Below are 22,319 nucleotides of genomic sequence, written 5' to 3' on the forward strand. Positions count from 1 at the left end.
GTCTCACTCTGCAGTGGAAATGTTTGACAGTGCATTGTGAAACTGGTCATATCCCTTTAACTCTTTTACATTTTGTCACATTTCAACCACAAACTTCAGTGTATTTTGTTGGAACTTTCATATCACACTATACATTGTGCATAAAGTTAAAGGAAAATAAAATGTGTCAAGTGTAGTACTCCCTCTTTACTCCAACTGCTTTCAGAAGCCACATGATTAGTAAACAGCCTACCACTGTCACCACCACTGCCCCAATGTCAAGACCTAAAATCAACTGAGAACCTGTGTCAAGGTTTTAAAGCTGATATTCCCCAATGTTCTCCATCCAGTCTAACAGGGTTTGGGTTATTTTGCAAAAAAAGAAAACGTTCTAGCCTGTAGATGTGCAAAGCAGCTTGGGTCATACTGTGGCCCAACCTGAACCTCCTTTTACTGCCACTTCATAATTATGAGCTACACAGTGTTGGTTTATCACAAAATATCCCAATAAATTTATAATTGTAATGTTCGAGGGGAAGGCCTGGAACACCTGATCCAAGCCATCTGGCATACTATTGTCCAAAAGGGAATATTCTGTTTCTGTCACTTTTAGAAATGTCTCATAACTTACTTGTCCCCATATGGTCCCCTCTGAGTTCTCCACCTGCTCCCAGCGCAGCCTCTTCACACTCATATGGTGCGAGTCCATTCGTGACAGAGTGGGTCTTGGCAATGGTGGAGGAGAGCACGGTGGTGGAAGAGGTGGAGGAGGAGGCAGTCCCAAATTCTCTGTGGGATCAGACAAGGAGTGAGGGAGGGACTGGGGCTGACTCTGGTTGTGAGATTGCTTGTGGTGAGGTTGGGTTTGATGCTGTTGTTGGGACTGCAAGAGGTGGTGCGAGGGCTGTGACTGTGGACGACCAGTTTGGGTGGCAGACTGGACCTGATGCTGTGACTGGTGGAGCTGGGGCACAGGCTGGAAGGTGGAGAGGGTGGGCTGGTGAGGCTGGAGGGGCTGAAAGGTGGAAAGAAGTGGCTGAGGCCTGTGGGGCTGCTGAGGAGGATGGATGACTTGAATCTGGTGTTGGTAATTCTGGGGAGGAGGAGGCTGCGGGGTCATGTGGTGGATGTGGTGGATCTGAGGTGTACTGGAATGGTGGTGAGTCTGCTGGATGGAATGGGGTCTTTGGGGAGAAGGTTTGGTTGGCTGGGGCTGGTGAATTTGCTGGATCTGCTGGTCTTTGAGTCTTCCCTGCAGTGACACATCTGCCTGATGATGACCTTTAATACTCCTGCGACTCTGATGGGACTGGCTCTCATGCGTAAACTGGATTGGGAGGGAGGCGGGCTCTTGCTGGATTTCATGCAGAAGTTCTGTGGAGGAGTGATGGGCTTTGGGTTGGTGTATTTGAGTGACTTGATGGAGAAGTTCTGTAGATGAGTGATGGGGCTTGGGTTGATAGATCTGATGGAGCAGCTCACTTGAAGAATGGTGGGCTTGGCCTCGGTGCATCTGGTGAGCCTGGTGGAGAAATTCAGTTGAGGAATGGTGAGGCTGCATTTGTTGCAATTGCTGAGACTGATGTAAAAGCTCAGCTGAGGAGTGATGGGCCTTGGCTTTGTGCATTTGGTGAAGCATTTCTGATGACGAGTAGAGAGCGTGGGCCTGTTGCATTTGTTGGAGCATCTCTGAGGACGAATGGTGGGCCTGTGATTGGTGCAGCTGATGGAGCATCTCAGAGGAGGAATGATGCGCTGGGCCTTGATGGAGTATCTCTGTTGATGAGTGGTGGGGTTGGGGTCTCATGCCTTGATGACTTTGGTAGATTCCCTCTGCATACTGACCTTGCTGGCCAGGGTGGAGTGGCGGATGGGGTGATGGCTGGTGTGGTGGAGGTGCTGAACGAGACAAGCGTCTGTGGTGGAGGCCCTGGTGGGCCAGTTGCTGCTGCTGTGCTTGTCGCAACATATATAGGTGGTGGTTAGCATGTTGATGGGAGGTGTCTTGGGAGGGGAGCGGAGGTAAAGACTGGTGTGGTTGTTGGAGAGGAAGAGGTGAATGGGCCTTCTGTTGTGTTGGCTGAGCAGGCATCGACTGGTGACTCTGGTAAATCTGCTGCATCTCTTGATATGCTTGACGCTCCTCGTAAATTCGACGCTCCTCGTAGGCTTTTTGCTCCTGGTAGGCTTGAAGCTCTTTAAGAGCCTTCTGTTCTTTGTAGGCTTGATGCTGCTCGTGTGCTTTTTGCTCCTGGTAAGCCTGGTGCTGCTCATAGGCTTGTCTGTCTTGGTAGGCTTGCTGCTCTTCGTACATTTGCTGCTCTTCAAAAGCTTTTTGCTCTTCATAAGCCTTCTGCTCCTCATAAGCTTGTCTGTCTTTGAAGATTTTCTCCTTAATGGCCTGTTGTTCCTGATAAAGCTGTTGCTCCTCATAAGCTTTTTGCTCCTCATATGCCTGCCTCTCCTCAAAAGCCTGTTGTCTCTCCTGGTATGCTTTTAGCTCTTGTAAGGTAGCTTGAACATGTAGATCTTCTCTTGTAGGTAGGACTTTGTGCAAGGAATGGCGTTTTGGTGGTGGATTGCTTCGTGGAGGAGGTGGTGGAGGGGGCCCAGATTTCCGACGGATTGGCACGTATGCCCTTGGCATGTGCTCAGGGGTGTAGGTAATGGACTCCTGCTGTGGCTGGTGTTGAGGCTGACTCTGTGGGGGTGCCGGAGGAGGTGGAGGAGGCGGGTCATTGAACTGAACAGGTGGAGGTGGAGGTGGTGTCATAGGGGGAGGAGGAATGTGATCGGAGGAAGAGGAGTATGTGAGGGAGGAGGCGTTCTCTTCACCGCTGCTGCTTTGAACGTCACTCGGGCTGCTTAGCTCTGGAGCTACGAATCCTCCGTTTTCTTCCTCATCCACACCAAGCTCATCTTCATTATCTTCATCTTCCTCATCTGGGAAGTCCATCTGCACAACATCCTGACATTAACACCAAGTACACACCATTAGACCTTCGATGTCAAAGTGGAACTTGATCTGACAACTGTTCAATATATGACGGCACCAAAAACAATCTCTTTCTGATACTGGTGTATGAGTAGGCTGGATGTTCCCTTAAAATACACAATATATATAAATAAAATAATGCCTTTTTATATAGCTGGTACATTAAACATGGACCACTTTGCTACAAGCCACAATGAAGAAAAATGTTGAATTTTAGATGATTTTGTAAGATTGCTGACTTAAAGACAAAAACTTTCCTTCAAAATATTTCATTCAAATATTCCTTCATTTATCAAGGTTTTAAAGCGACACAGTAATGATTTCACATGTTTGGCTCTTCATATAGTATGTTAACCCAAGACCATTAAATTGATAATTAAATAGTGTCAAAATCAGATTCACTTTTTCCAAATAGTTATTTTTATTAAAAACAGATGTAAGCGATTAATTTCTAATGAAATTATTTAATATTTATTTAATATTTTTATTACGTTTTTATTATTAACAAGAAATTTGAGAATTAATTTAACAATTCATTTATTTGCTTAATAGTGCCAATTTTGGCCCCGCAGGCTGTGCTTATTCTGCACATTGGTGGGTTAAGGAGTTGGATCCAACATTTTTAAATAAAGACAAATAAAATGTTAGTTGAGAGATGACTGTGGTATTGATCTCTAATTTATCAGGGCATAAGATGCCATTCAATTTACAAAAGTCCTTGTGTTGACCGTACCTCTTCGTAGTCATTGTCAGGGGTCAGGAAGTCATCCACGATGGCCACCCTCTGTCCCAGCTGCTCACTCAGAGCATCCAGAAAGCGATCTGTGTCTTCTGAACGAGGAGGTTTGGAGAAGGTGTACCGCCGTTTGTTGTTGCGGTGAACAGGCGGGCTGCACGGAAAGTCGGGTTCCAAAGGTGACGGAGGGGGACTGTCCAGGCTGATGTAGGGGTTAGACTCCCCACTGGTCTGGCTCGTTAACCCTGGTGGGTAGAACTGGCCTGAGGGTGGACTGGGCAGAGGATCTGGCCACGAGGGATGGGGCGAGGAACCTTTGCGGGCCCCTGAGACAAAAGACGGCTATAATTTATCTTATCTTTTATTGGACAAAATCACATAATACTCAAATTGTGGGTACCTGTGTTGGCATTCCCTGTAGGAGACGCTGTGCGGGATAAAGGTTCCAGGTCCAGCAAACTCTCAGGAGCAGGAGGAGGGCGACTTTTCAAAGACTTGGACCTCTTGGCTGAGTACATATTCTCCAGTTCAGCATACACAGCTGACAGCTGTTATGGAGGCACATACAGATGGACTACAGTAAGACGTTTTTAATAAAATCTAAACAGTCTAGATTTCACAATAAAATCTGGCATTGGTACACACATTGGTGAGGTTGTTGGGCGTCTCAGGAAGAGACGTTCCATCTCCTGACTGTCTCTCTCCGGGGGCCAACCTCATACCACTGTCCTGACCTGGCTCTGCACGCACGCCTACGTCAATACATTTATTAGAATAACTTTAATACAACCCATATGCCCTGGTAGTGTTACTGAATTTACAAACTTTGGGGTAATTCTTGTACCATTTCAGCAAGACATTGCAGGTGAACAAATCCCAGTTTTAGATAAAGCAACTCTGACAACATAGAAGGTTAAAAAAAATACATATATAAATAAAAACAGTGGTAAATATGAACTAAATTAAGCCACAATGAACACATAAAAAACGAATGTGACAACAAAAATAAGCATTCAGTCTTCTTTAGTTTATTTGATTAGTCAGGAGAACTGTCTAATAAAAAAATTGTTGGCAGTGGGGGAAGCAGTACAACAAACTCTTCTCAGAAAAGAAATAATCTTTTGCACTAAAGACGACTGAATCCTTAAAATAAATCAGAAGGTATTTCAACAACATCAGTCTAAGGGTGTGTACACCTAGCAACCAGGTTGTTGCACCTTTGAACTTTTTGCTTCTGTTGTTGTTAATACATTTGTTTCTAAGTAGAATTGTAGGTCATTTATGTTACATTGATGACGATATAAGTTTTGAAATAACCTCGTGATTTTTTTTTTTTTAATGTCACAAAAGCCTGGCATTCTACACATGGGTGTGTGCAAATTTTGTTAACAGAGATAATGACATTAAAGACAACCGACACTGCTTAAGTGGTCTCAGTGTTAGTTTTGTTTCTGATGCAGAGATATTGAATGTCAGTACCCATGCCCAAGTGTGTGCCAATGACCAGGTCATCAGAGCTACGTCCCCTAACACTACTCCTGTATGTGGTCCCTGTCACCCTCATGGAGCTGCTACGGCGATGGGGCTCAGGGGCAGCAGACTCGGGGTCCGGAGGAGGAGGGGGAGGAGGAGGAGGTGGCGGAACTGGAACACACATACAGGTCATGCAGAGGAAGAGGAAACAAAGTTTGAAGGGTCGCAGCAGTTCAGCAAACCACTGATTTAGCTCAAGATCCCCCATCACATTCTCAAGACAGTCCTCAATGAGTCACATAGACGTTTAATCGCTGCGATAAATGTGCACAAACCTGGTGCTTTGTATCCAAGAAATCGTGAAATTTTGTTCTGGCAGTGTTCTTGTTCCTCATAGGTCAGCAGCTGGTAAACAAACTGCCAGATCACCTGTTTGGCCGGCGTATCGAGCACCGGGAACACATCCACAATCAGCGTGTCGACGTTCCTGTGACCATGGAAACATGGGCAGGGTGAAAGCAATCACCTGGCTGTCCAATTAACGGTCAAATTGATTAAGAGGAAAATAAGGAAAGCTTAGCTTAAGTTTAGGGCCAGACCATGCAGACATGTGAACTAAGACAAACATAACAAGTGTCAGAAATATCTGAATTTTCTGAATTTCAAAAACAGAATTCCCTGCCTTATTTCAAATTGATTAATATGCTCAAAATTTTGATGTTAACAAGAGATGTTACCCAACAGGTGGAATGTGAACTTCTTTTTTTATTATTATTAAATCTGTAGAAATAAGGATTACAAAATGACATTTAAATAAAATAAATAAAAACACAAAACTTAAAACATTAATAGTATAAAATGGAATATTGTATTTTAAGATATGCGGACGAGATGATAATAAAAAGTATGGTGGCCGGAAAACATACATTTCAGCAACTGTAAGGAGGAACAAGATGTAACGAAAATCTTTAATTAGGAAATATTACATAAAACCAAAAAAGTTAAAATTTCATATAAAAAAACACCTGAAAGAAAAGACAAAAATATGTTTTTTTTAAAAAACAGAGCAACAAACAACAATATTCCCCTCAGATCTTCCCCCATTTTTGTGTTAATTATTTTTTTGTGTTGTCTTCTGCATTTTGTTTTCCTCTTTGTGCCCACAGTTTACACCTTAGGACCACAACTGAAAAGCCTGTAAACATCTCTCAAGCTTTTACTCTACCATAGTTGATGACATTTAATTTTAAATTTATTTATTGCTCTGGATCACATCTGCTCATTTGTCCAATTTCTCACTCCTTTTCTCACTCATGTTCTCCTCGCCCTTTTAGCTCACCTGTGTTGGAAGAAGTTCTCCAAAGCCTTGCAGATGGTATACCTCTCCTGGATGGTCAGCAGGTGTTCCAGCTGTTGTCCAAAGGTGCGTCCCTGAACCCTGATGCTGGGAGGGAGGATGTCAGCCACCCACTGCAGGGAACTGAGCACCGGAGAGCGCGCACGCTCAGTGGGAACGCTGCCTCCTGCGAGGTCCTGCTCAGCCAGAGGAAAAGTAGGAGGACCCTCCTCCACAACTAGGGTGGGCATGGCTCCGCTTCCTTGAAGCATGGACACAACTTTTTCATGAGAAGAGGTCCTGCAGAAATTGGTATTGTGCACAAAAGAACAAATGGAGAAACATTAGGAAATTGCTTTCGAATAGCACAGATTTAGACAGGGGGAAAAAAATCTCCCAAATCGCAACATACTGAAGAAGTAGCAGCAGATTATTTTGCTTTATTTATGCTTGAAATAGCAACCAAGTGCTGACGTTCTCTGTTCTCCCAGAAGACTCTTCTACAATCTTTTATCTGTGTTCTTTTTATCTCTTGTCTTTAAAAGGTGAGCTATTGTTAGGCACAAATGGAAATATCTAGTGTGGTAGCTGTAACACCTACAAACAGGAAATCTTCGACAGTCAGACAACATGTTTACATATTTTACACAGTCGATCTTTTGTGGCTTTTTTTTTTTTTTGCTCATTCTGAGGTAAAGTTGTTGATGTACAACAGGCTGCTTGTGCACACGGATAACATCTATGAAATGAATACAAGCAGGAACTCAAACCTCATGTCCAGCCCATTCAGAAACAGGATCCGATCTCCTGGTTTCAAACCGGCCTTATCTGCAGGACTTCCTGCAGAGTAAAACAACATGCAAGGGGGATACGATTCTCAAGCGACCGCTGCTCAATGAACGTGCAGCCTCATTGAATGTGATACCGAGTTCTGTGAACTGTTGCTTGCAACGCAAAAACAAACACAGAGACCTACCGGGGATCACAGAGTCAATCCACACCGGAGCGTGGCCTCTCAGGGTGAAGCCAAAACTCATGTTGCCCTTACAAACTCTGACTGTCCTGCAGAGACGGATTTCAGAATATAAAAATCAACATTTTATACATTATCTGTTGTTACTATGTTGTCTGCAGTGTCTCTAGGGAATCAAAACTAAACTGAAATGCTATAAAATGAAATAATTGCACCTATTTGTATTCACCTGCGTTAACAGTTGTCACAGTGGTGAAGTTGGATCAAAGTGCAAATCACAGTTTTTACATCATTTCCTTATCAAAGCAGACATTATATTTTAACATCCACAACGCGTACTTCTACTGAAGCATAGGCAGTATCAGAGCTTAATGATGCCACAGCCTTAGAAGGTTTTACTGAGATGGTTTTTAGCCTGTAGTTTTCAAAAGACTGTGACAGGATGTTTACAGAGGGGGTTTCTGTATTTGAAAGTATTCTTTAAGATGCCTCCAAAATTAGTTTATATTCTGGAACAACGTGATTGATAAGAAATGCAGGATAACATTGACACTGCTAAAAAGAAATCTAATTTTTACTTTTTTTTAACTGTAGTTTGCTTTTTTTCTCACTCTTAAATGTTTCAGACTGTCAAACTAATTTTTTAACATCACACAAATATAGCCTGGATTGATACAAAAAGCTGATTTCAAATCATGATCTGCTTTAATAATGGAGGGGGGAAAAAAGCTGCCCAAACTAATGGCCTTGTATTACAGCTTAATAAGCTATAATTATGCCTTTTTATAAACTTTCCTCCTATGCTAATTGCCCCCGAAGGCCCAAATTGTCACTTGATGCAAACCTGCAGTTGGTGGTGGTGCCACCCGAGTGGCCAGCTATGAGGGACGTGGTCTTGCGCATGCCTCTGGCAGGGGGGACCACACCTTCTTCTGCGTGGGTGCGCGGCACTGAGCTGGCGCGGGTGGAGACGAGCAGACGCTCAGGGTGGTCCTCGCTCCGGCTGCGGCGGAGGTGACTGCGGCTGGGGTCACTGAAGCTGCGGCCCTTCAGCCTGCTCATCAGGCTCTGGGAGACCACCTCGTCGAAACGCTCCCGGTGCTTTTTGGGAATGAAGATCCTGGCAAACATTGCGGAACCACACGCACAAAAAATAAATAAATAAATAAATAAACAATCACAAACTGACTGGGGAAAAGCTCACTTTATCGTTTCGACACAAATCCCCTCTTAAGTCCAAGTTACTGCAAACGGATCACTCCAGGGCTTCATGAGAAACAGATCAGTCCACATGCTTTACAGAAGGAAGGAAACTGGTCCAACATTTGAGTAAGAGTGCCTGTGCTTGCAGGAGGGGAGCTTTGTTGTGAGATCACAGCAGCTGTAGGTAAGAGCGCTCAGAATCGGTGACAGCTCACAGCTATTAAACAAAAAAGGAGGGAGCTCGGTGAATGAGCTACCTCTGGGAGACAGCACTGCACTCCTCCCTTATGGTGTTTTTCCTCCTCTTATTATTCAACATTTGGCTCCTCGTAAAGAAGAGAAAACTAATAACTGAAGCAATAAGAGTGTATTACAGTCTGTGATTTTTGGTGCTTCTGTGAGCCAACTCGTATCTTTCCTGTGCAGCAAAAGGGTATTCTATAAAATATGGGTTATAGAATGGAAAGAGATAAGAGACGTTTGCAACTAATTATTTCCAATACAGAACGAAGCTTAGTGAAGGAACCATATTGTTCAGATCAAATTTAAGACAGTTTCCTCCCTGCAGGACAGTTTATCATCTCCCGACAGCTGAAATAAAGCAAAGTTTCTTGCAAACGGATTCAAGGTCAAGTGAAGTCTGCTTCCATTAAACGTCTCCAACGCTCAGTTGTGTGCTGCATGGGTTTTCCTTGAGCAGTTACCTGCAAGGGAATTAACAACATGTAACAAAATGAGAGAAATAGATGAAGAATTACCACAAACTGTGATGAGAAGTGGTTTAGGGCGTATATGTTTTCAGTAAATGAAGGGCAAACACTCCTTATTAGTTCTTTTTATCTCTGCGTGCTATCTTTCCTGTCCCACCTGAAAAATTGTGCTGCCTCGATCATAAAAGCAACTCGCTCTCCTCTTCTATCTGTGTCTCTTTGTCTCTTGGGTGCTTCAGACGTGCAGAGGAGGAAAGAGAGCTTTTGGTTTTGCATTAATTCCAGTGTGCCTCCATTATACACGGCACAACTCATTATTCAGGCTCAGCAATGAAGTGGAAATCTCTAAACGAGTATTTCTGAAAACTTTGTGATAAATTAAATATGTTCTCTCCAGAGATGCAGTTGATTTTGAGCTTAATTACCTCTTATCTGTAATAGCACAGAAACATAAAAGTAAGATATTTTCCTTATCAGTGTACCCACCATTCATAACTACATACAGATTACAGCAACACTCGTCAGTGTGGAATCTGTTACAATGTGGAGAAGACACAAAGTTAGCCATTTGTTGTGACATGTTTAAAATGAAGTCAGAGGACCTACAGAGATGTTTAAAGTTATTCCGGCTGCAACGCAGTGAGAGAAAGCAAGACTTAAAACAGATGTCTGAAGGTTTACAGTAAATGTTATCTGTCTGAGCTTTCAACTTTTTCTGTTGTGGAAGATGCTGGTCATTGAAATGATGAACTAAAAGGGTTTCTATTTGTGTCAAGATGACAAGAAAAAATATTTTGACTGCAGTTCTTATATCTTCTGTTGTTAAAGAGAAATAAAACTAACATGTTTCCCCTCTTTAGGTATTTTTAACAACACAAAATCTCATTTTCAGTCAAATCTAGAAGATTTATGCAAATAGGCATACACTAACAGACAACGTTGATCACCAGTTCTAAAAGGTCACTTAAAACTGAGCATCATCATCAAAAAAATAAATAAATAAATAAAAAATCCCACTGTGAAACACAGTGGTGACACGAAGACGCTTTTGCCAGACAGAATGGGCAAATATTACTAAGTTAAGATCAGGGATTCTGATAGAGTTCTACCATAAAATATGGACTGGAAAGTTCCAAAATTTTGATTGTTGTGCTTTTACTGCTCCTGTCAGATGAGGTCAACACATCCATCCTATGATCACCTATAAGCAAAAAGCTTTCCTGCAACTTCTGCAATTTTCTCCTTCCACACTTTCTGTCAGACTGCAGACTCACAACGTCAAATACAATCATCGAGGGAATCCTTAAATAACTGCTGATTCACGAGGGTATTTTTTTTTCCAGCTGATTGACAGCTACAGTCTTCTCAGCCTCACTCAGCAGCCGACAGGCTCACTATAATTACACACGGCATTTTTAGGATGTAATTTGCAATAGGTACCGTTTGACAATTGCAGGATAATGCTCTCTGTTGTGTGAAAGCAAAACCTTGTAAATTATAAACTAAGAGAGATCGTGTAAGTAGGCGACAGTGATTAAGTGTTTTGTGCACGCTTGCAGAAAAACAGTCAACACTTCCCCCGATGGGCTAGTCATCTGTCACACCCTGCTACGAGTCCATCTTCATGACCTGTTTTTATATAATAACAGGAAGTTTTCTTGATCTCAGTGAAAGACGCATTTGAAGGGACACAAGCTGCTGAATCTGAAGGAACCACGGAGGCCGAAAGAGAGACAGCAGAGAACCGGAGCTCTTTCTAGGCCAGGGTCATGTAACTATTGGAAATAGATCTGTGGCGCCTGTAGTTTACAGTTTATTTAGGCCATGTAACTTTCCTGAAAAAAATATCACTGCTGTCAAATCATTGGTTAAATGATGGACAGGTTGAAAGAAACTGAATGAGTTCATTTAATTGGGTGAATTCATTTCTTCATCTTGCTCAAAGTACTGAACCTTGCTCTACCTTTTTTACTGAAAATGTAAAATTGCTGCAACAACAAATTATAATGTCTGGTTTCATGATTAACTAATGCTATGTTTCTATTAACTTTGTTAAAAAGCATTAAATTGGAAAAATAAACATTCAACCTTGATCATGTAAAATGGTTATCCAATAGACATTTCAAAAGCATAAAAAAAGTTATTTCTGTTCTACCATTACAAACACAAATGTCGAGTTTGCTAAATGTTTTTTTGTGCCTTGGTTGGATTAGACAAAGACTACGTTTGTAGACAGCAAACAATCATAAGGTGGGTTCAGTGTGAAATGAAGGATAAATATGCAGAAGTGTGTTCTCTGTTAAATATGGCAGAGGATCTGTGATGCTGCAGGCCGGTTTCTCTTCCAGAGAATTTGAGAACATTTTGTTATTACTAAGTATTAAAATCAGGGCTGCTAATAAATTAGAAGTATGAAACTAAGGAAGTTGACTTGTACGTTTTGATTTGACCTGAAAAAAATATCCCTTTTAAACGTTAGTGAATTCTCTCACTAAAGTTGGATGTAGGCTCCGGGATGCCCTAAATTATAAGGAGGCCGAGAAGAGTCTATAATTGGGTCTGAGGGAGGGGTGGATCAAGGACACAATGCACAGAGGGATGAATGACAACTGCAATCAGCTGGGAAGCACATTGCAAGACCAATTATTAGCAGACCCACTTCTGATCAGCCAGTTTGTCAGCTGGGCCAGGCATGAGTGTGCATATGAGTGGCACATTATAAGGCCCAAAGATGTCAATCCTAAGGAGTGGAAATAACAATAAAAAAAATTTTCAAAGTAAAAAGATCAGAACTTTTTCTATTTTAGAGTTTTTCTAGAATGACTAAGTTTTCTTCCTGCAGATTTAAAAACACTAAATGCTTTCAGGTATACACAGAAGTGTGAAATGCATCATCAAAACATGCTTAATTAATGTCATTGGAGAACAGTAGTCAGCTAACCTCAAATACACCCCACAACAAAGCATTAAAAAAAAGCACAGTCGACATTTCTGAGATCAAAGTAAAAGCCGCCATACCTAAAGTGTCTAGAAAGGCTCCTGTCCCTTCCCATGGCTCCTCGGGGCTATGAGGAAGTGCTTGAATTTAGTCGAGCAACGCAAATGCCTCGTCCTTATCACGGTGGCTCTCCATGCAGTTGGAACAACTCTCCCGGACAAAGGAGGAGGATAAGGCAAAGGAGAAATGGGAAGATGTCCTGGATCTGAAAAGCACTCGCTGCAGGTTTGGGAAGCAGCCAAATGAAGAAAGAGAGAAGCTGGGACTCAGGGAGGGAGAAAACCAGAAGAGTGGCTGTAGTTCACATCCTTCCAAACCTCCAAAACTTCCTCATCCAGCATCTTCAGCTGTTGTCCAACTTCATGTCGGGGGAAGCTCTCTTTACGTTGTCCCATTTTTAGGTGCTCTAACTGAAAGGCAAGGGTCAGGATCAACACAGGTTGACCCTCTCGCTAACAGCTGAAAGCTAATCCTCCCCATTAGGTTGTCCATCATTCCGCAGTCAGAGGTAGTAAGTGACAAATCATCCAGCCCCTCAGAGGAGGATGGAAAGAATGACATGAACAGAAGTGGGGAGGGAGAGATGAAAGAAGTGGAAAAGAGAAAGTCGTCCCTGTGGACTTTCGTAGGCAGGTCGGCACAATGACTGAATCAGTGCAGGAAACAGTAACATTCGCAATCACACAGGAGTGTTGATAGATTTCTCTGCCTCTTCATTCTGTTAAATGCAATCACATTTTTTGAAAAGAAAGGAATGAAAAAACAAACATTTGGTGTGCTTTGGATGTATCTATAATCCCAACGCAGAGACTTGATGCATTTTGCAAAAACTGCTTTCCTCGAAGGGTACTTCAAAATTTTTTTAGATGTAGTCATAACAACCTTCTATCCTGTGTTGATGGCTTCTCCTCGAGTCTCAGAACGTGGTTTAAAAACCGACTGTCTACACAATAATCTGAGTGTCTCTTCTGTCTTAGATCATGAATCTGAGTTTCTCAGATTACTCCAAGTCCTCTTATGATCAGACAATAAGCCGCTGTGACATCGTCTTCCTTGAAATCCCTTACGACCTCAAGCTGAGTTCTGACTCTGACAGAAAGCAAAACAGAGCCGGTGAACGCACAAAGAAACTTTGTCCAACTTGACTGCCCTCAAGACATTCAGTTGTAATAAATGGCTAAAGTTTTTCTTCATGTTGACACTTTTTGCTTTGTCCCCTGGCCTCTATTCCCTGGATGTGTTCATCATCGCTCCAGCAACCCAGTGTTTCTTGTTTATTTACATTTTTTAAAGGAAGTTGTTTCATGGGAGGAAATAAAAAAAATCAGTCTTAATGATTTTTATTAAATTTTTAATCTGATTTATATATAAACATTACTATAGTTTATTGTAACTTGTCAACATGACACCACATATAGACGCACTGTCAGAATAAAGCATAAATTTCCTTATATATATTCATGAAATTTATCGCAAGATAATGAAACTATATTAGAAAAGCTCCTAGGTTTTTCAAGCTTGCCTCCTTTGCCACTGCAGATACCCTAAGCTGTACGAGTCCAATGATCGGTGACCTTTGAGCTCAGCCACAATTTAAGAATTGACACCAGCGAGTGACTCAGAAACCTAAAAGAGAATTTATTCAAAGAAGTAGGCTGCTTAAAAATAGAAAACATCCTGTGGGAGGTAGCGGCAGACGGAGCACAGCACGGCCCAGCTGGTCAGGCCATATGAGACATGAAAACAAAAAGTAAAACTTCATATAAGCTGTTAAACACACCTCACATCTTTTGATACGAGACCTCCTGCAGAGGTCGACGGGAGAGCTTTGACAGCTGTGTGCAGATCGCGTCAATGAAGACTGTCACAGCGAGAGACAGCGATTGAGGGGAAGATGTTGACAGACCGTGATGCACGGCTACGGATAGGCGACAGCGTGGAAAATAAGAGAGCGATCCGGTGACGACAACAGACACCTAAAACTTACATCCCAGGCACTCAGATGGTGATGAAGCACCCCAATAATCTTTAATTCACTACCCTGGAGTTGGGTTATTTGATCTACTGGGGAGTAATTTGTAGATTTAATCAGACACAGCATATTGAGACTATCAAGTTGACAGATCTGCGATGCGGTGCTTTGATGCAGAAGAGCTGTAACCAAATTTTGGCATTACTTTATCTGACTGTTCAAACTGACAATAAATTATTTACCTCAGTTTAGTGTGTTAGCAGTGGTGATATTTTACCAGTTTAGCATGCTTAGGATTTTTCCTTTAAAGACAGATTTTCATCCAAGTTGGAGGTTCTCATCAGACTCATTAAGACTTAAAGAGACCTTTGCATCGTAGTCTTAGCAGAATAATCTATTAGCTTGGAAAGTCTTTCCCAACAGGAGCAAAATTTGGTGTGACTTTTCCAATGAAGACAAATCTGACAGTCATTATAAGTTTTACCATGTATCTTTTTAAATGGAGTTAATGATTAAGTTCTTTCACTAACTGAGTGCTTTTCTAATAGAAAATCGCAGTATCCTGGCTAAAAGCGTGCGTGTTTAAATCTGTCTCCTTCCTGGACAAATCCATTAACACAGCTGTTGCTCCCACTTTGTGTTTTTCTTTCATTGACGGTAACCCAGTGACAACCCTGCAAATTTGTGTTTAAATCTATCTCTTTGCTTACTGTATTCATTGTCAAAGTTATTACTGCAATTAACCATGACTAGTCACTTTGTTTTTATTTCCCATAGTTAAGTACTGCTGGCTGATAACATCTTTGTTTAGCTGTGTCTTTTTCCTGGAAGAATTAATCAATACATCCATTAATGCCATTGACTATAGGCACTTTCAGATCACTGTATAGTAATAAACACACTATCACTAATACTCCTTTACCGACTGCTTTTTCATGGACATCAAGCATGTCAACCCAGCGAGAATATGAGCTGTTTGTGCTTTTATATCATGCAGCTGAGATTGCTGAACCAAAGGCCTTGAGTTCACAGCATTAATGAGAACTATACGTGCCAAAAATGTCTGAGTGGCCTGTTGCTGCCATTAACTCTGCGTCATCTTTAATTACATAAAAAGTAACCCTGGACCAGTCATTTTGTGGAGTTTTTGTCAACCCACCCGTTTGCATAACATGGTTACAGCGTAGGTTTGTTCCTGTAAGAAGCTAGTCGTCCTTCTCTAATGGACGTGATCAGACCTGTGCGTGCCTTGAATTGATATCAGTGTGAAATTTTTACTGTGTGAATAAACTGAATGGATTGGAAAAACAAGATGAAAAATTGGGGAGTGTGCATATTCATCTCTCTTAAAAAGCTGTGTGATCATCTTCTCTGTAAATTTCAAGAAAATCTCAGGTATAAAGTGATTAACAAATCAACACACATCCTCCCCAGTCTCACGTTTTTAAGTAAACAAGCAGACCTGAAAGATGCCTTTGAAATGTGTAAGTAGCCCCCAAGAAACTGAGTTTTTTTTTCATCCTAAGCATTTTTCTAAATACGATTTGGAGGAAACAATGTACATCAACACAACATCCTGAGGCAAGGCTGGTGGGCAGCCTGGAAGCCCAACCCCCTGCAGACTACAGATCTCCTGAGTTTCTACTGGGAAAGTTTGCTCATTTGGAGCATTTAGCAAAATCTGCACACCCTGTTTGAAATTGGGACAACTGGGACAAACACATGCACCGGGGAGAAGATGGCTCATTAGTTCCTGCCCATTTGAACAAAACAAACCAACTCACAATTCTTTTCAGAACTAAACTATCTGGATATACTTTTGATTTCTCTACAGATGGTCTGGGTCTCACATAGGGAGAGTTTCTGTATGTTCTACTCCATGTGCCAAAAAAACAGCCAAAGAGAAAAAAACAGGGAGGGAAAAAAAAAATCCCAGCACCACTTATGCATAATTAAATCATATGCAAAACGAAGAATGGAAAGAATATTCACAGGCAGCTTTATGAGGAAGAGGATAGCACATTGTGAGAAACTGACATACAACAACCACTATGTCCTCTAGCTCAAGACAGAAATGGATTACCCTCTGAAAAAAAAAACCAGCCATAAAAATAGCAATAAAGGCTTTTTTTTAAATGACAAGCCACAAACTGCCTCATGAACAGAGAGCTTAGACAGCAAACTTCACCACGGGTTGCATTTAGCAGCTTGAAAAACTGAAACCAAGCCACGCCAAACTGTTTTCCAGCACTCACCTGAGGCAGCAGTCCATAATTTCCCTCAGCAAGGAACTTCAAAGCGAGTATGTCTGCATGTGTGTGTGTGTGAGGAGCATCTGCATGATTCCCTGCATTCAAGCACCAGCAGCAAACTGGCTGCAGCAGCTATGAGCTGTCTGCTGAGGAGGGAATATGAACATCCAGTGATGAGATCCACAAAAATAATAAAATAATTTAAAAAAAGAAGAAAACAGATTGAGCGTTTCACAGAGCAAGAATCTCAGCTGACAGGGAGACACAGGGAAGAAAGAAATCAACTGAGAGAAAGTCAAAGTGAGAGCGAAGAAGACGGAGTGAGGCGAAGTGACACACACAAACACACGCACGCACACACACACACACACACACAAAAAAAACTGCAAACGTGAGCAGCGGTGTTGTGTTTGGGGGGTTTGGTTTTCTAATCAGTGCTGAGGAAGAAGAAATGCAATACATGGCAGAGATTTTCTAATCGTACTGTACAGTTCCCGAAAGGTGAGAACGGATGGGTGACATTCAAGCATAGGAGGATCAGAGTGAGTGGTTGATATTTGGGCAAACTCATCCATTGGAGAGCTTGATTTCCCAGTCAAATCACGAAGGGGTGGAGTTGGTCTAAATTATTTATTTCTTTGTGGATTTAAGCGGGCTTTGCTGCCTCAGTGAGCTCCACTGTCGTGTAAGTCTATACTGTTATGGGAAGCACTATGCTAGACAGTTCAGGAGTTTGAAGCTAGACACAACAGAACATCCCTCAGTTCGCTTTGTTGGAAATGTTTCTGGCATTTTATTCACTTCACAGTCAATTGATTATTTGTTCACAAAAACAGTGGATTGGCTGGAAAGAAATCCACCATTAGAGGAATCTGTATGTTTTTGTCACATGTTTACAACCAAAACCGTTTTTGCTTTACTTGTGCAAACGAAGCTGGGTTGAAAATCTAATTTTTGTCCTGCTATGTTTTAGTTGTGCACATTTTATATTATAAAGCATGGCTTTCATGGAACGACTGGGCAGTTATTACGGCATAACTCTTTTTGAATGTGAAAGAAAAGCATTACTGGTGATCCTCGTATGATTGCTGCCCAGGGCGAGTCCTTTCTTCTGCCTCCCCACACACAACCCAACAAACACCCAATCCAATCCAATCAATTTTGCCCCATACAGATGGACAGAAAAACACAGAGACAATCAGAAGTTTACCTTCACTCATCTATGAATTAAAGAATATTTCATTGTCGTGGACTTTTAATGGTGCATTTGAATAGTTAGAACCTTAGTTCTGTTCTGGCTTCACAACTGTACATATGCTGACACCTTTTGTTAAAACCTCAGTTCAAAATAGGATGGCAACTCAACCTTTTTTTTTTCCCCCGAAAAGATCTCAAAGGCAAAATTAGGGTTATGTTTAGGTTAGGTTTATAGGACATGTAAGCTAAGAATTTACAAACCAGTAAAGGAATGAAGGAATAAAAGAAGTGGAGGCCGACAATTATGCCTCCAGCCAGACATTTGAGTTTTTGAGAGGCGTGCAGAGGGGGGAGGGGGGTTACTAGGTGTGCTTGAGCACCTGCCCCTTTTGCTCCTTGCCCCCAAGTGCCCTTTTGGTCCAATTTTTTATTTTTTTATTATTATTTTTTATTTCCGAAGCCCTCTTCTGACACATAATAGCATGTACTAAAATTATTTGGTTTTTTGTTGGGGGATTTTTGTACAACATAATAAGCCGGTCACCTTGTTACCTTTGACCTTTTGCCTGTGACGCATGACGCAATTGACTCTCGCGCAGTGAGATAAGGCGGCCCATAGACTTTAGAATAGGCGCCTTATGGACCGCCCTCGCCTATTGTCGCTGACGAGATTTAGGGCGGCCATCTTGGAGCGATCCACCACTCCACTCAGCGTTATGTGTTTAGCAGGCAAAATGACGTATCAGCACATTTAATCGATCATAACACGCTTTTTTGTTACTGGAAACCATATTCAAACATCTATCAAAGCTACATTTATAAACAATTGAATTTTTTATGTTTTTAATACATAGTTCAGCATATTTAAATATGCTAAGTGGCTATAACAATAGAATAGGAATGGAATATTCTGATATCGATGTATGATGAGCACTTTACAAAGCACACAGCCGTTCATAATTTATTTAATAAATAATTTAGTAATATCAATACATATTTATATAAATATACAAACACAAATAAATAATTATTAATAATGACAAATAAATAATGATTAATACTGAATAATATATATTGGATACATGTTTATATCTATGTATATACATATATATAGATATGTTTTTCAGCCGACGAGTTGTAGCTTCAGAGTGATTCAGCAGCTGAGATTGAGCCCAAAATCCGATGTGAGATTCATCCGTGCTGCAGTGAATCCGTCTCTCTTTAAAGATATTTCCCTCTTCTTCCTCACATCGTGTCTTTATGAAACCTTCAAAACAAAAACGGAAGATTTGGGATGTATCTTACTTTTGACAGAGTGAAAGAATTACATATAAATAATAGTCTTTACCACCTGTGTAAACTTTGCTGGTGAATGTTATAATAAGTTTTATAATATATGTTACATTGTTTAATTTCTTATGTAGGCTCTTGTGTCAGATAATCTAAGTCAATGTTAGAGAATAATTAATTATTTTAGATTTACGGAATCTCAGTTAGCCTTCATAGCGGCGCTGAAGCCCGGTATTACACCAAGCACTATAGCTAATATTAGCTGGTATCTCGCCGGTGGACATAAATACAGTAAAGTAATATTCTAATGACAAAATATACACAATAATATGTCCATCTTACTTGTGAAATGTTTGTGAAGCCCTTACATCAATAGTCCATCGATCCGAACAACAACCAAAGTAGGGACGACCGCTCCAAGATGGCCGCCGTATTTCCTGCGCCGGAGAAGCCAATGCGGGGTCTTCTCTTTTATTATGACTATGAGGCGGCCAACTGCGGAGCTCAACGTTGCGAACGTTCCAGATTACAGTACAGTTTTTGTTGAATTAAAAAGAAAAAAAAACAAACGTTTTTGGTGAATAAAGTGGAGTAGACTTGCTACTTGTCAGATGACGGAAATCGTTGAACGTTTCTGCTTCAGCACGGAGTAACGGTTTAAGCAGAGAGGTAATGAAACACAACAGACACTGACAGGCCTCTGCGTCTGGCTTACTCTGAAGAACTACTGAGCGGGAGGAGACAACCAAGTGAGGAAAAACTGTTCTCATCTATCGATTCAGTATTTTTATCATACAGACATTAGGCTGTTATTGTGCTATGTTAGCTAGCTGCTAGCTAACGACTCTGCAAGGATATTCATTTAGAATTAAAAATAACTCACCCTGAATTACCAAAATAGATAAAATGTATGTAATAAAAGTGTGTCATTAATGAAGGGGAAAAAACTCAATCCAGACTTTAAGTAAGTTTAGGGTCTGGTTCGAAGAGTATGCAGTAAAATTTGTTTCACAATTATTAAATGGAAAAAAAAAAAAAAACTAACCTCAGTTAAGTAAATTGTTATCAAAACATTTGGAATTGTAATGATTTCTTTTTTAAAACTAAAAGTTTTGTTTAAAAAACTTTTTTTTAAATTAAATAACTCATTTTTGTCTCATAAACTTAAAAAGTTATTTGTAAAACATAAACATTTATTTGCACACATCAGGAATCTTTTGTTGCGATGTTTTTGACTACAGGCTACGGAAACATTTTCTTGACCTATGGTTTCCAAAGTAGAGGAAGCTTTTATTGATGACTCTGTACAGAACTGACCTGTAGATCTCTCAAATAGCTCGCTCTGCTGTTCCTCATGGTCATTCAGTTGGGTTCCAAAGGGCAATGCAAAGGGATCAGTTTGGGTCGAATTAGCTTCTTGGTCCGGTTTTGTCTGAGTGCTGGTTTCACACACATTCATCTCAGTTTGGGTCAAAATCGTTTGTTGGTCCGGTTTTGTCTGAGTGCTGGTTTCACACACATTCATCTCAGTTTGGGTCAAAATCGTTTGTTGGTCCGGTTTTGTCTGAGTGCTGGTTTCACACACATCCATCTCAGTTTGGGTCGAAATCGTCCGTCTCACTGTTTTTTCCTGATAACTAGTTTCCTGTACAACCATGTCCATTTGAACAGAATCAGATCGATGACGAAATGTTCTGTGCTGTGAGTGTTCACGAATGTCTCTCTGAATTTGAGGAGAAAACATCGAATTTCTGCTTTGTCTTTTGTCTGATACTCCATTCCTCATCAGATCTTTCTGATGTCTTAGTTGAGCGTTCAGTTTACGATTTGTATCAAACAGCTCGTCCAGCTGTCTCATTAAATATTTCTGAACTCTTATATACTCTTTTTCAGATTCCTTAAATTTAGCAAGACATGCACAGTCTGCTTTACTCGCTGCTTTAGTTTCCTTTTTCAAGAAAGCCGCCTCATCATGTTCCTTTACAGGAATTGAAATGTTTTGTGGTTTAATAGTCTCAGGAAAAAAAACTTAAATTTAAGTGAGACTCTGAGTTGTTCTTCTCGTTGGACTCATGCTGATGTGGCTGTCTGTCCCCTTTTTGATTCATTGTCTCCAGTGGTTTGGTGATCAATTCCTTTTCAGTCACTGGTGAATAGGAATATGTGGAAAAATTAAACAGCCAGTCGATCTTTTTAAACATTCCATTTTTTATCCCAAGGCCCTTCAACATTTATGTCGGCTTTCAGGGAATAATCTTTGCTTTGAGATCTGCACATGCCACATCGAGATCTATTTCGATCTTCCTTTGACGAGTTTCAACCTCTGAAGCAACACATAAGTCAGGACAAGTTCTGCGTAATTTACACGTTTTGATGGTTTTGCAGATGAACTTTTAAAAAAAAGGCAACATACCATATTAGACCAATAAAGTCTTTCTAATTAGTTATTCCCGAGATCTTAGTGGTTGTTTTACGGAATCGGATAGTATTTTTGCAAAGATTTGTAGTTCTTTAAACTTATTGCATTGTTTACTACCTGGTTCGGTAAAGGGGTCCTAAAAAGCCACGCCCACAGAAACATCAGTCTTTTCCAGCTGCCACCACCAGTTGATTTAGCCACCAGTTGATCTATAACACCGGTCGCAAGTTGTTATGCGAACACAACCGTTCCGTTACGTGCAGTGCAGTGCGAAAGCGCCTTAAGTGGGTTTTTAAACTGTCACTGGTTGCCATAGTTACAAACCATTACCTTGGGTGCGTTCACACTGCAGCCTGAAGTGACCCAATTCCGATTTTTTTGACGTAATGCGACCTGTATCCGATCTTTTCATGGCAGTGTGAACAGCACAGGTCGGATTCTTTTTCGAATGTGACCCATATCCGATACGTATCCAATTCAAATGCGAAATAACGTCCAGGTCGCATTCATCCGAACTGAACGTCACTGATACTCGACAAATCTCACGATTCTGCGTCCTGATAAGCGCAAGAGGGAAAGAAAAACAACAACCATGACGGACTATATGAGGATTAAGTTGTTAATATGTTGCTCCGGCCGGATAACAACTTCAAATATGTAAGCTAAGCTCCACCGTTAGAACTTTATGTTTTTATTTTGTTGAACGGTATATTTTTTATTTGTGTGTGTTGTGACATGCTGCACTTACTGTTTGGGTCTAGCTGTTTTTTTTTTTTCTGAGAGAAA

At 41.1% G+C, this 22,319-nt stretch overlaps 1 protein-coding gene and 1 long non-coding RNA gene across 6 annotated transcripts in view; one reads left to right on the plus strand and one right to left on the minus strand.

Annotated features, from left to right (window-relative positions):
- The window catches only part of grid2ipa (glutamate receptor, ionotropic, delta 2 (Grid2) interacting protein, a), a 32,535-nt gene that overhangs the window by 3,953 nt on the left and 6,263 nt on the right, over positions 1-22,319 (minus strand). Inside the window, exons 1-11 of one of the 5 annotated variants that reach the window (XM_016673976.1) lie at positions 16,631-16,915; positions 8,337-8,612; positions 7,496-7,581; positions 7,290-7,359; positions 6,523-6,819; positions 5,519-5,670; positions 5,190-5,354; positions 4,356-4,462; positions 4,111-4,258; positions 3,708-4,036; positions 611-2,947 (exon numbers count right to left, since the gene is read on the minus strand). In XM_016673976.1, coding sequence (XP_016529462.1) covers positions 611-2,947; positions 3,708-4,036; positions 4,111-4,258; positions 4,356-4,462; positions 5,190-5,354; positions 5,519-5,670; positions 6,523-6,819; positions 7,290-7,359; positions 7,496-7,581; positions 8,337-8,612; positions 16,631-16,647 — 3,984 coding nt within the window. In that variant the 5' untranslated portion in view covers positions 16,648-16,915. Of the gene's footprint in view, positions 1-610; positions 2,948-3,707; positions 4,037-4,110; positions 4,259-4,355; positions 4,463-5,189; positions 5,355-5,518; positions 5,671-6,522; positions 6,820-7,289; positions 7,360-7,495; positions 7,582-8,336; positions 8,613-12,423; positions 12,964-16,630; positions 16,916-22,319 lie in introns of those variants that run through there. The other 4 variants (XM_016673975.1, XM_016673973.1, XM_016673972.1 and 1 more) reach the window with 4 other exon arrangements.
- LOC107836806 (uncharacterized) overlaps positions 20,239-22,319 on the plus strand; it is a 3,729-nt gene continuing 1,648 nt past the window's right edge. The window contains exons 1-2 of the long non-coding RNA XR_001662769.1: positions 20,239-20,341; positions 20,513-20,517. This is a non-coding gene — a long non-coding RNA (uncharacterized LOC107836806). The remainder of the gene's footprint in view (positions 20,342-20,512; positions 20,518-22,319) is intronic.

The sequence above is a fragment of the Poecilia formosa genome, unplaced genomic scaffold (genome assembly GCF_000485575.1).
Source record: "Poecilia formosa unplaced genomic scaffold, Poecilia_formosa-5.1.2 Scaffold88, whole genome shotgun sequence".
NCBI classification, from domain to species: Eukaryota; Metazoa; Chordata; class Actinopteri; order Cyprinodontiformes; family Poeciliidae; genus Poecilia; species Poecilia formosa.